The 13,563-nt window shown below is 44.3% G+C and overlaps 1 protein-coding gene across 1 annotated transcript in view; it reads right to left on the bottom strand.

Moving 5' to 3' along the window:
* The window catches only part of etfbkmt (electron transfer flavoprotein subunit beta lysine methyltransferase), a 31,094-nt gene extending 23,222 nt beyond the window's left edge, over positions 1 to 7,872 (bottom strand). The window contains exon 1 of the mRNA XM_078568493.1: positions 7,456 to 7,872. Coding sequence (XP_078424619.1) covers positions 7,456 to 7,727 — 272 coding nt within the window. The 5' untranslated portion in view covers positions 7,728 to 7,872. The remainder of the gene's footprint in view (positions 1 to 7,455) is intronic.
* Between the last annotated feature and the right edge of the window lie 5,691 nt (positions 7,873 to 13,563).

Genomic DNA, 13,563 nt, shown 5'->3' with positions numbered 1-13,563 from the left:
AGACCCCTCATAGTTTTAAATGCCTGTATCAAATCTCCTTTCAACCTACTTTTTAAGAAGGAGAACCCCAGCTTCTTCAATCTATCCACATAACTAATCCCTTGAACCATTCTTGTAAACTTTGTCTGTACCCTCTCTAAAGCCTTTGCATTATTCCTAAAGTGCAGGGCCCAGAATTGAACACAATGCTCCAGTTGAGACCAAACCACTGTTTTATAAAGGTTCATTATAACTTCTTTGCTTTTGTACTCTATGGCTTTATTTATAAAGCCCAGATCACATATGCCTTTGTCACCACTTTCTCAACCTGCCCTGCTACATTACCTGATTTATGCACATATACCCCCAGGTCTCTCTGTTCTGCACCCTTTATTTTAATTTGTCTATTCTAATTCTTCCTACCAAAATGTATCAATTCATACTTCTCTGCATTAAGTTTCATCTGCCATGTGTCTGCCCCTTCCACCAGCCTGTCTATGTTCCCTTGAAATCTATCACTATCCTCCTCACAGTTCACAATACTTGCAAGTTTTGTGTTATTTCAAATCTTGAAACTGAGCTCTGTATGTCCAAGTCGAGGTCATTAATATACATCAGGAAAAGCAGTGGTTATAGCATTGACCCCTGGGGAACCCCACTGTTTACCTATTATATGGCACTTTTAACAAATGCCCTGTCAAAGTCCAGGTACCTTACATTAACCACGTTACCCTCATCAACCTTCTGTGCTACCTCTTCAAAAAACTCAATCAATTTAATTAAAGATGATTTGCCTTGACAGATCCATGTTGGTTCCCCTAATTAATCTGCATTTGCCTGGGTGACTGTTAATTTTATCTCGGATTATCATTTCTAAAAGCTTTCTGACCACCGAAGTTAAATTGACAGGCCTGAAATTGTTGGGTTTATCCTTACACCCTTTTTTGAACAAGGGTTTAATATTTGCAATTCTCCAGTCCTCTGACACTGCCCATGTATCTAAGGCTGACTGGAAGATTATAACCAACATCTCCACAATTTTCCATTGTCAGCAAGCTTGATGCATTCCATGCGGTCCTGGTGACTTATCAACTTCTGAGTACACCTAGCTTTTCTAATATCTCCCTTTTATCAATTTTGTAGCTCATCCAGTATCTCTAGGGGGGAGGCGGTGGTGTAGTGATATTGTCACTAGACTAGTAATCCAGGGGTTCGAATCCCATCATAGCAGGTGGTGGAATTTGAATTCAATGAAAATCTGGAATTAAAAGTCTAATGATGACCATGAAACCATTGTCGATTATCGTAAAAACCCATCTGGTTCACTAATGTCCTTTAGAGAAGGAAGTCTGCTGTCCTTACCTGGTCTACATGTGACTCCAGGCCCACAGCAGTGTGGTTAACTCCTAACTGCCCTCTGAAATAGCCTAGCAAGCCACTCAGCTGTATCAGACCACTAGAAAGTCAATAAGGAATGAAACCCGACAGACCACCTGGCATTCACCTAGCCACTGGAAACAACGATGACAAACTCAGCCCTGTCAAACCTGCAAAGTCCAAAATTGGGAGAGGTGTCTCACAGACTAGTCAAGCAACAACCTAACATTGTCATACTCATAGAATCATATCTTACAGACAATGTCCCAGGCACCACTATCACCAACCCTGGGTATGTCCTGTCCCACTGGCAGGACAGACCTGGCACAGTGGTATACAGTCAGGAGTGGGTTACCCTGGGAGTCCTCAACATCGATGCTGGACCACATGAAGTCTTATGGCATCAGGAAACCTCCTGCCGATTACCACATACCCACCCTCCCATCCCCCTCAGCTGATGAATCAGTGCTCCTCCACGTTGAACAAGGGCGCAGAATGTACTCTCAGTGGGGTCTTCCATGTCCATCACCATGATAGCACCACTGCAGACAAAGCTGTCTGAGTCCTAAATGACGTAGCTGTTAAACTGGGTCTGTGGCAGGTAGTGAGGGAACCAGCAAGACAGAAAAGCTTACTTGACCTCATCCTCACCAACCTGCCTGCCGCAGATGCATCTGTCCATGACAGTGTCAGTAGGAGTGACCACCACACAGTCCTTGCGGAGGCGAAGTCCCGTCTTCACATTGAGGATACTGTCCATCGTGTTGTGTGGCACTACCACTGTGCCACAGATTTTGAACATGTCCAGCAACTCAAGACTGGGCATCCATGAGGTGCTGTGGGCTCTACAAATATCCTCATTCTCAATGATGAGGGAGCCCAGCACATCAGTGCAAAAGACATGGCTGAAACATTTGCAACAATCTTCAGCCAGAAGTGCCGAGTGGATGATCCATCTCAGCCTCCTCCGGAGGTCCCCAGCACAGATGCCAGTCTTCAGCCAATTCGATTCACTCCTTGTGATATGAAGAAACGGCTGAAGGCACTGGATATTGAAAGACTATGGGTCCTGACAATATTTCAGCAATAGTACTGAAGACTTGTGCTCCAGAATTTGCCATGCTCCTAGCCAAGCTATTCCAATACTGCTACAACACTGGCATCTCCCTGGTACCATGGGAAATTGCTCAGGTATGCCCTGTACACAAAAAGCAGGACAAATCCAACCCAGCCAATTCCTGCCCCATCAGTCTACTCTCAATCATCAATAAAGTGATGGAAAGGGTCATCAACAGTGCTATCAAGCGGCACTTGCTTAGCAATAACCTGCTCACTGGCACTTAGTTTGGGTTCCGCCAAAGCCATTGAACTCCTGACCTCATTACAGCCTTGGTTCAAACATGGACAAAAGAGCTGAACTCCAGAGGTGAGGTGAGAATTACTGCCCTTGACATCAAGGCAGCATTTGACCGAGTGTGGCATCAAGGAGCCCTAGCAAAACTGGAGCCAGGGGGAAAATTCTCTGCAGGTTGGCGTCATACCTAGCACAAAGAAAGATGGTTGTGGTTGTTGGAGGTCAATCATCTCAGCTCCAGGACATCACTGCAGGAGTTCCTCAGGGTAGTGTCCTAGGCCCAACCATCTTCAGCTGCTTCATCAATGACCTTCCTTCCATCATAAGGTCAGAAGTGGGGATGTTCGCTAATGATTGCACAATGTTCAGCGCCATTCGCGACTCCTCAGATAGTGAAGCAGTCCATGTCCAAATGCAGCAAGAACTGGACAATATCCAGGCTTGGGCTGACAAGTGGCAAGTAACATTCATGCCACATTAGTGCCAGACAATGACCATCTCCAACAAGAGAGAGTCTAACCATCACCCCTTGAAATTGAATGTCATTACCATCACTGAATCTCCCACTATCAACGTCCTGGAGGTTACCATTGACCAGAAACTGAACTGGGCGAGCCATATAAATACTATGGCCACAAGAGCAGGTCAGAGGCTAGGAATCCTGTGGCAAGTGACTCACCTCCTGAGTCCCCAAAGCCTGTCCATCATCTACAAGGCACAAGTCAGGAGTGTGATGGAATATTCCCCACTTGCCTGGATGACTGCAGCTCCCACAACACTCAAGAAGCTGGACACCATCTAGGACAAAGCAGCCCGCTTGATTGACACTATATCCACAAACATTCACTCCTTCCACCACCGACACACAGCAGCAGCAGAGTGTACCAAATACAAGATGCACTGCAGGAATTCACCAAGGCTCCTTTGACAGCACATTCCAAACCCATGACCACTAACATCTAGAAGGACAATGGCAGCAGTCACATGGGAACACCACCACCTGGAAGTTCCCCTCAAGCCACTCACCATCCTGACTTGGAAATATATCGCCGTTCCTTCACTGTCGCTGGGTCAAAATCCTGGAACTCCCTTCCTAACAGTGCTGTGGGTGTACCTACACCAAAAGGACTGCTGCAGTTCAAGAAGGCAGCTCACCGCCATCTTCCCAAAAGCAATTAGGGATGGGCAATAAATGCTGGCCTCGCCAGCAATGCCCACATCCCATAAATGAATTTTTAAAAAACTACCTCTTCTTTCACAATGGCTTTGGTAGCATCTTCTTCCTTGGTAAAGACATTTGCAAAGTACTTATTTGATACCTCAGACATGTCTTCCGCCTCAATGCATGGATCCCCTTTTTGGTCCCTAATCAGCCCCACCCCTCCTCTTACAACCTTTTTACTATTTAAAAGCCTCTTGAAGAGTTCTGGAGTTCCTTCCAGGCGAGTTGCCAGTTCCGTCTCCTATTCTGTCTTTGCCCATTTTATTTCCTTTCTCACTTCCCCTCTGAACTTTCTATATTCAACCAGGTTCTCATTTGTTTTATCAACTTGACATCTGTCATACTGGCCCCATTTTCTGCTTCATCTTACTCTTTGTCTCCTTTGTCATCTAGGGAGCCCTGGCTTTGCTGCTCTTCACACTATTACTATCCCAATTTATATTAGGACAATTAAAACTCCCCATTATCACTATTCCATTGTTATTGCAACTTTCTGTAATTTCACTGAAAATTTGCTCCTCTATATCTTTGCTACCAGTTGGCGGCCTATAGAATAGATCCAATAGTGCAATGGTACCTCTACTGTTTCTTAACTCTAACCAAATTGATTCTGTCCTTGACCCCTCTTTTTTTTTATTCTTTCATGGGATGTGGGTGTTGCTGGCTAGGCCAGCATTTGTTGCCCATCCCTAATTGCACTTGAGAAGGTGGTGCAAGGACACCCATAGCGGAAGCAAGCTCCAGGATGTTGACCCAGTGACGTTGAAGGAATGGTAATATAGTTCCAAATCAGGATGGTGAGCGTCTTGGAATGGAATTTGAAGGAGGTGGTGTTCCCATGCACCTGCTGCCCTTGTCCTTCTAGGTGATAGAGGTCGCGGGTTTGGAAGATGCTGTTGAAGGAGCCTTGGTGAGTTGCTGCAGCTCATCTTATAGATGGTACACACTGCTGTATGCATTGGTGGTGGAGGGACTGAACATTTAAGTTGGTGGATAAGGTGCCAATCAAGTGGGCTGCTTTGTCCTAGATGGTGTTGAGCTTCTTGAGCATTGTTAAAGCCGCACTCATCCAGGCAAGTGGGGAGTATTCCATCACAGTCCTGACTTGTGCCTTGTAGATGGTGGACAGGCTTTGGGGAGTCAGGAGGTGAGTTACTTGCCTCAGAATTCTCAGACTCTGACCTGCTCTTGGAGCCACAGTATTTATATGGCTAGTCCAGTTCAGTTTCTGGTCAATGGTAACTCCAAAGATGTTGATGTTCAGTGATGATAATGCCATTGAATATCAAGGGACGATGGTTAGATTTTCTCTTGTTGGAGATGGTGACTGCCTAGCACTTGTGTGGTGCAAATACTCTCGAGGGCATCTCCTCTCTCCAGCTCTGTAATATTCTCCTTAATCAATACAGCCACCCCTCCTCTTTTCTTTCCTTCCTAATTATGTCTGAACACTCCTTATCCAGGAATATTTAGTACCCAGTCCTGCCCTGTGTTGATCCAGGTGTAGCAATCCCAATGTCATGTGTTCTTATTGCCTTTTGGGTCCCTGATGTTGGTAATAATGAAACTTTAAGTTAGGAACGATCAGAACTATTTAACTTGACATGCAGTTTTGTACACAAGAAGGACTGGTTCTGTTACACATCACATCAATCTCTAGTGTAGCCATGGAATGTGGCCCCCCTACACATAGCTAATTAGTTCCTAGCTCTTCACAGGTATTTACAGATAATACAGCAATATATTATGCCCACCATAAGATCACACCTCAGATGAGGAACCTTTGGCTGTTTTTGGGAAGGCATTCCAACTTTGCAGGTATTCCCATTTTCAAAATACCTCTCCACCCCACATGATCGCAACTATACTTTCTCATACAAATATGTGGACACCTCCACTACCATTTGCTCAATTGGATTTACAGGTGCGAAACAATGGCTTGGAAAAATGGCGAGATACAAATAAAACAGCTGTAAATTGTTCTACAGCTTAAATAGTTCAGCATCAGATGTTTCAGTATTAGTAATACATGTATAGCTGTCCACATTTTAAGCAGCACTATTTCATTTTATTTTGGTTTCTGGAAAAGAGGGGGGGTAATCCTCATTTTTATCATGAAAGGAATGGGCAAGTGATGATGAATTTTAATAGCATTTGCAACCTTTTATTAAACTGACCTGTAGAGGGCCACATTTCTTAAAAGCCAGAAAATCAGTTTGAATTGTGAGTGCAGACTATACGTAAGTTAGCAATATTTTTTTTCTGGGGGAGAACTCATATTTTGGATGCAGCCTATACGCACAGGCAACCAGTAACTGTATCAAAATGGTATCTATCATAATTCCACCATGTTATTGGTTCTTTAAGATGTCAAATGTGGGTGCTCAAAACAGCTGATAAACCTGCTGAACCATAGGAGTGGGAGAGTTTCACCAACAACCACTTGTACTGATACTGTGCCTTTAAGGTAATAAAATGTGTCTAGGTGCTTCACACTGAGCATTGTAAAACAGAATGTGACTCGGATTCAAACCTAAGGTGGTGCTGAGATACCTAACCTGAGTCAGGGTGAAGTTAAAAGTTGTCTTGTATCCTAAGAGGGGAGAAAATTGATGGAGCTTCAAGACTGTTAGCCAGTGGTCCATTTGAGAAAGTGCCGTGTGTGTTAATATTGTGAATATCAAGAGTATTGAAATTGTGTTGAAGCACCTCACAGTGGAACGTGCAGCATGGTGAAAAGTTGAAGTTGAATTATATTGCACTTTTTGTAATATTCAATTTGAAATGTTTTGCCCTGGGAGCTGTAAGCCTGACATGAATGTAAATATCGAGAACATTACAATTGTATTGAGGTGCCTGCAGGATAGAACATGCTGTATGGAGAAAAGTTGAATATTATTGCACTTTCTGTAATTTTCAAATCAAAATATTTTGTAATGTACTTTTACAAATTTGATGAATAAAGTATATTTTCGGGATAAGAATGTGTGTTGGGCATCAGAAGTGGCTGGTACCTGTGTAAACTCCCTCGGGATATATGCTCTTAAAGAATGACATATAGAATGAAATATAAAAACACAATTTAAATATAACCTGTAAGCAAGTGTATGTACTATATTGATAGAAACTGATCTGTATTGCACTTCATGCAATGTTCTGAATTGTTATGTAATGTACTTTTACAACTTTTTATAAATTAAGTAATTTGTGGTGGGGGGGGAGGGTTGTGTTGGGCAGGAACAACTTGTTCAACACTGGGCTGTAATGCAAAGTAAAATTGCCAAGTAACTGTACCCCCCCGCCTTCAGGAGAGGAAGGGAGGGCATTTGGACAATTGAATTCGGAAGGGCTTGGACCAAAGTTTCAATTGAAAGATCAGAACCTTATGAGAATTTTGGATTCAAATGTTCCATATTTTGAATCCTCAGGACGTCCCAAAGTGCGAATTAATTATACCTGAAGTGTAATGATTGTTATATCGACACAAATGCAAGCAGATCATGCAGTGTGGGAGGGACAGTACCTGGACAGTGCCTGTCCTCCCGGCCAGTAGATCGCCCAGTAGGGGTCGCTGAAGGGCCACAGTTCGGCTGGCTGGCTCCAGAAGCGGCACCGCGGAGTGAGCAGCCACAGGCTGATCTCCGGGGTTAGGTGCTCTCTCACCGGCTCCGTGTTGCAGGCGATGAACGTCCTCAGGTCGAGCGCCGAAGGTCCAGTGAGCTGCTGGGAAAAGCGCAGGTTAATGAGAGGGAGCCGGCTCCGCACTGCAGGGCTGGCCAGTCTGGCAAGGAGCATAACTGCTGCAGGAGGCTCTGTGCCCCCACTCAGACAGACAGCACAGCCCCAGCCCAGCCCAGCTGCAAATACCCCCCCTCCCTCCCTCCCTCCGCCTGTACACTTCAGAGAAACCCCCTTCAGCAACAAACACTGCTGCCTCCCTCCCTGTGAGCATGGAGCAGAAATAAACCATGTGTACACAACTTCTGTGTCCAACTACATTTATTCTCCCCACTGCCTGCCAGTGCTCTACACAATGGTTCTGCCTCTAAATGGGCAAATACTTCTGCCAGGGCTCATACGCCAGAATTTGCACCTTGTTGCTCACCCCAGATTGATCTGCCAGTGACAGCACTCAGGTATCATACATCACAGGGTTGTTACAGCACAGGAGGAGGCCATTTGGCCCATCATGTCTGTGGTGGCACTCCAAAAAAGCAATTCACTTCCGGCATTCTCCTGCCTTCTCCCCATAACCTTGCACATTTTTCCTTTCCAGGTAACAGTCTCATTCCCTTTTGAATGCCTCGTTTAAACCTGCCTCCACCACACTCTCAGGCAGTGCATTCCAGACCCTAACCCTCGTACTGGAAGGGAGGAAAGCAAGGATATTCTGCAATAGACTAGTGAAATAGATGTCAGCCCTGGCTCAGTGGGTAATGCTCTCACCTCTTGGGGCAGAGATTATGGGTTCACAAGCCACCATGGAGATTTTGAACACATGTTTGAGGTTAACACTCTAGTGCAGTATTGAAGGAGTCCTGCACCGCTGGGGGTGTAATCTTTCAGATGAACTGACCATTAAACTGATCAGGGCCCCTTCTTGCCCTCTCAGGTAGACGTAAATGGTCCCCCAACACTATTAGAAGAAGGGGAGCTGCACAATCCAATGACTATCATTCAACTGTCACTAAACAGGTGACATGGCCATTATCACATCGCTGTTTGTGCAATCTTGCTGTGCACAAATTGGTGGCCATGTTTTCTTACATATCACCAGCGACTACAGTTCAAAAAGTACTGATTTGGCTGCAAAGCACTTTGGGGCCTCCTGTGTATAAATGCAAATCTTTCTACCCCCTCACGCTCACACATGAAGAATGGCCACTTGGTCAAGTCATCAGAAGAGTACCAGCTATAGAAACTGGATCCTAGCAAGGAGCCATTGCCTTAATAGGTAATGGCCGCAAAGGAAGAAGGTGGGAGGGAGGATTAAAAACCATGGCAAAGAATATCTGGACATCTGACATTAATAAGGAGCATATTCAGTGAACAGCTGGTCAACAAGTAAACTGAAACTTGCACCTGCAACTTGCACATTAAAAAAATAACCAGCAGAAGTAATGGGCAATGAACAGGGTGTAGTTTTGTTTCCTGTTAAAATGTGCACTGCACTGTCCTTTCAATAACATTTACACTATCTGGTGGCTTTTTTAGTGCAGCTGTTTTTATAAATTGTGCTACATGCAAATGATTTTGGTTTGATTGGTTTGTACTCAGACGTACACACAACTGATGCAACTTGCTTTTCAAATACAAATGGTCCAATGGGATGGTTGTACTTGATCAACGTTAATCTCTGTTATCAGTTACAGGAGTTTAATGGAGTCATTTCTTGAACCCTCACCCCTGATGTCAACGTGTACAGCAATCCTCGACCTTGATCGCAGCTGTAGTTCCAACGCATGTGGGAGCCCTGCACTTCTGACAGGGTGAAAACCAATCTATTGGTCACTCCTCTCCAGATCTTTGGTCACAAGCTGTTTTGAACAGTGTGTAATGATGTGCTGATTTATGTTTCTCGCTCTCAAACTGCTTTCTCAACAACACAAAGTTATATTTGTATAGCGCCCTCAGCATAATAAAATTCTCCAAAGGCACGCCACAGGAAGAACAAAATTTGACACCGAACTACATATGGAGATGTAGTGACCAAAAGCTTGGGAAAAATGGTTTGTGTTAAGAGGGGGGCATCTTAAAGGAGGAAAGAGAGGCATAGAGACAGAGAGGTTGTAAGGAGGGAATTCCAGAGCTTCAGCCATAGGCAGCTGAAGGCACGGCTATGAAGGACAGAAAAAATTGAGGGTGCTCAAGAGGCCAGAGTTAGAGGAGTACATATCTCAGAGGGATGTACACTGGCATTTTTTTAATCTATTCATTCCTGGGATGTGGGTGTCGCTGGCCGGGCCAGCATTTATTGCCCATCCCTATCCTTAATTTCCCTTGAGAAAATGGTGGTGAGTTGCTTATTGAACTGCTGCAGTCCATGTGGTGTAGGTACACCCACAGTGCTGTTAGGGAGGGAGTTCCAGGATTTTGGCCCAGCGACAGTGAAGGTTACAGAGGTAGAGAGGGGTGAGGCTATGGAGGGATTTGGAAGTAAGGATGAGAATTTTAAAATGGAGGCATTACTTAACCAGGAGCCAGTGTAGGTCAGCAAGCAGAGGAGTGATGGATAAACAGAACCTGGTATGAGATAGGACATCGGCAGCAGATGATCTCAAGTTTATGGAGGGTAGGATGTTTGTGGCTAGCCATGTGTTCACTGGAATAATCATATCTAGGGAAAATAAAGCTATGGCTGATGTAGGAGATGGTGGCAGAGTGGTAATGTCACTGGACTAGTAATCCAGAAGCCCAGGCTAATGCTCTGGGGGAATGGGTTTGAATCCTGCTATGGCAACTGGAATTTAAAATAAATGAAGAAATCTGGTATTGAAAGTCAGTCTCAATAATGGTGACCATGAAATTATCATTGATTGTTGTAAAAACCCATCTGGTTCACTAATGTCCTTTAGGGAAGGAAATCTGCTGTCCTTACTTGGTCTGGCCTATGTGTGACTCCAGACCCACAGCAATGTGGCTGACCCTTAACTTAACTGCCTTCTGAAATGGCCTGGCAAGGCATTTAGTTCAAGGGCAATTAGGAGTGGGCAACCAATGTTGGCCTTGCCAGCAATGCCCAGATCCCATGAAAGAAGTAACAAAAAGGGTTTCAGTAGCAGAGCCAGGCAATGTTACAGAGGTGGTAATAGGCAGTCTTTATGATGGTGGGGATATCTGGACAGAAGCTCATCTCCTGTAAAATATGACACCAAGGTTGTGCGTAGCCTGGTTCAACCTTAGGCAGTTGCCAGGCTGTCAGTGTCCAAGGAACGGAGTTTGGAGCAGGGACTGAAGACAATTAATGGCTTCAGTCTTCCCAATATTTAATTGGGGGAAATTTCTGCACATCCAGTACTGAATGTTGAACTGGCAGCCTGACAATTTAAAGATTTATTGTCTCATTTCACTTGATTTCTTACATATAACCCTGTATATTCAGAAGATCAACTCTCGAATTCCTCAATTCCAGGCTCAAGATAGGTTGTGGTGAAGTGGATCTGGGTGTGGTTAGCATACATGTGTTCAGAAAATGTTGAAAAGGGCTGTATATAAGTGAGAAATAGAAGGGGCCGAGGATATTGGGGGATACCAGAAGTAACAGTGTGGGAGTAGGGAAGAGAAGCCATTGTGATTCTCTGGCTATGATTAGATAGATAAGAATGGTTAACAAGCAAGTGCAGTCCCAGATGGACAGCAGTAGAGCGATGTTGGAGGAGAATGGTGTGCTCAACTGTGTCAAAAGCTGAAGACAGGTTGTGAACGACAAGGAGAAATGTTTTACCTTTGTCAAAGTCACATAGGAAGTTATTTGTGACTTTAATAAGAGCTGTTTCGAAACTGTGGCAGAGGCAGAAACCTGATTGGAAGGTTTCATATGTGGAGTTCTGGAAAAGATGGGCATGGATTTAGGGCTGAGAACATATTCAAGGATTTGGAGAGGAGAGGGAGGTTGGAGATGAGACGATAGTTTGCAAGGACAGAAAGGTCAAGTTTTGGTTTTATGAGGAGCAGGCTGCTGAGGGCAAATGTAAAGGAGAGGGCTGGAACCTAAGAGCGAGATAAACTACATCCTTTACAACATCTACAATTGCAGATTGACATTGTTCACTGTGACCAAAAGGGTGACTCAACATAGGGACAATGAAAATCTCTCTGGGAAGTTGGGATAGAGAATTGTTTTTATCTTGCACAGGAGGAGAGTGCATCAAGGGTCTGAATTACATTGAAGAACTAAAGAAACCAGGACTCAGCCTGGAATAAAGGAATCTGAGAGCTGATCTTGTGGAGGTACAGGACTATATGGAAGGTAGTCAGAGGAAATGAGAAGGCAAATCTTTAAATTAGATTTCATGAGTAGGAGAAGTGGACCAAAGTTCAAATTAGTGCTATAGAAGCACATTTTAGGACTGATGTCAGCAGGCTCTTCCCACAAGAGGAGGAACTTGCATTTCTCTAGGCTTTTCACAATTTCAGGACATCCTGAAGCATCTTTATAGCCAATGAAGTACTTTGGACCTGCGGTCACAGTTATAGCAAATGATTACACAAGCAAGATCTCACAAAGAGCAATGTGAGATTGGCCAGATAATCTCTTTTTAAAGAGTTGGTTGAGAGATAAATATTGGCCAAGACACTGCGGAGAACTCCCCTGCTCTTCTTCAAATAGTGCCATGGTATCGTCTGCATTCACCTGAGGGAGCAGACTGGGCCTCAGTTTAACTTCTCATTTGGAAGAGAGCTCCTCCCTCAGTAATGTCCTGCAATGGTAGCCTGGATTACTCAAGTTTTTGGAGTGGGGTGTGAATGCAGAGGCGAGAGTGCTACCAACTGAGACATGAGTACAATAGGGTGATGAATACAAAGAAAAGACTTCCAAGATAGGGGAGTAAAGGTGAATGCTCTGGGAATCATTTGATAATCAATTGGTTGGAGAGGCATCTCTCTTGTGTCTTTTTGATTCAATGAGCTGAGATAGGCTAAATATCCTTTCTCGTCCATATGTATGTTTCCTTTCTGTCTGCCATCTGATCCATGTTCTGCTCCCTCATACAGCTGGCCCTTTCCCTTCTGGGCTCTATTTCTCTCACACCTGATCCTGGGCCCTTTTAATCTCTATTTTTAAGTTGCTTTTATATTGCTCCTTGGCCTCTGCAGCTTTGCTGTCCCTCAGCTGCCAGCCATCCCCAATGACTTAACAGATGGAAGAACATCTGGGTCATCTGGTGAGTGATGGCATCATCCATTGATGGTGCGGCTAGGTGGGTGTAGCAGCCAGTTTGTTAGGGCTGCAGAGTATGTGCAACCATCCTTCCCCATCCTCCCTTCCTCAGAGAACTATCAACAGTGCAACTGCACTTTAATTTGTGACATCAATGCTTTTAGGCCACTCTCCACAATAGTTTTTTTTTGTGGTGTTCTCTCTCGCACATCTGCTGCTGATCCTAGATCTCTTACACACAGGTACCTAGTCCTTGCCCTTTTGCTTTGCTCTGTCACACTTGTGCCTGTGTGACATCTGATATCACGCACTCTCACAGCTAGCCCAAGCCCTTCTGCTGACACACATATGAATGGGCCCTGCTGATCTGTGTTTGCTATGTGTCAGCTCTTCTGGTACCCACTCAAGTCTGTATTGAAGCTACAGTTACTAAGACAGAAACCACAAGTACTGTGGATTCTGGACATTTGAAATAAAAACAGAAAATGCTGGCAATACTCAGAAGCATCTGCTGAGAGAGAATGATCAAAAATGTTAACTCTGTTTCTGTCTCCATGGATGCTGCCTAAACTCCAGTGTAATTCCAGCATTTTCTGTTTTGCTTGCACAGTTTTCAAGAGTTGGATACCCACAAACTCAAGAAAAGCATGAAAAAGTTGCTCTTGTTTCCCTACCTAAGTCTGCTATAAATAAGACTGGCACTTATATAGTGCTATTTTTAAAGTTTCTATAATTTATTGATTTACTCTG

Source organism: Cetorhinus maximus, chromosome 22, assembly GCF_964194155.1.
Source record: "Cetorhinus maximus chromosome 22, sCetMax3.hap1.1, whole genome shotgun sequence".
Taxonomy (NCBI): domain Eukaryota; kingdom Metazoa; phylum Chordata; class Chondrichthyes; order Lamniformes; family Cetorhinidae; genus Cetorhinus; species Cetorhinus maximus.
This window is presented reverse-complemented; position numbering and strand designations above follow the sequence as displayed.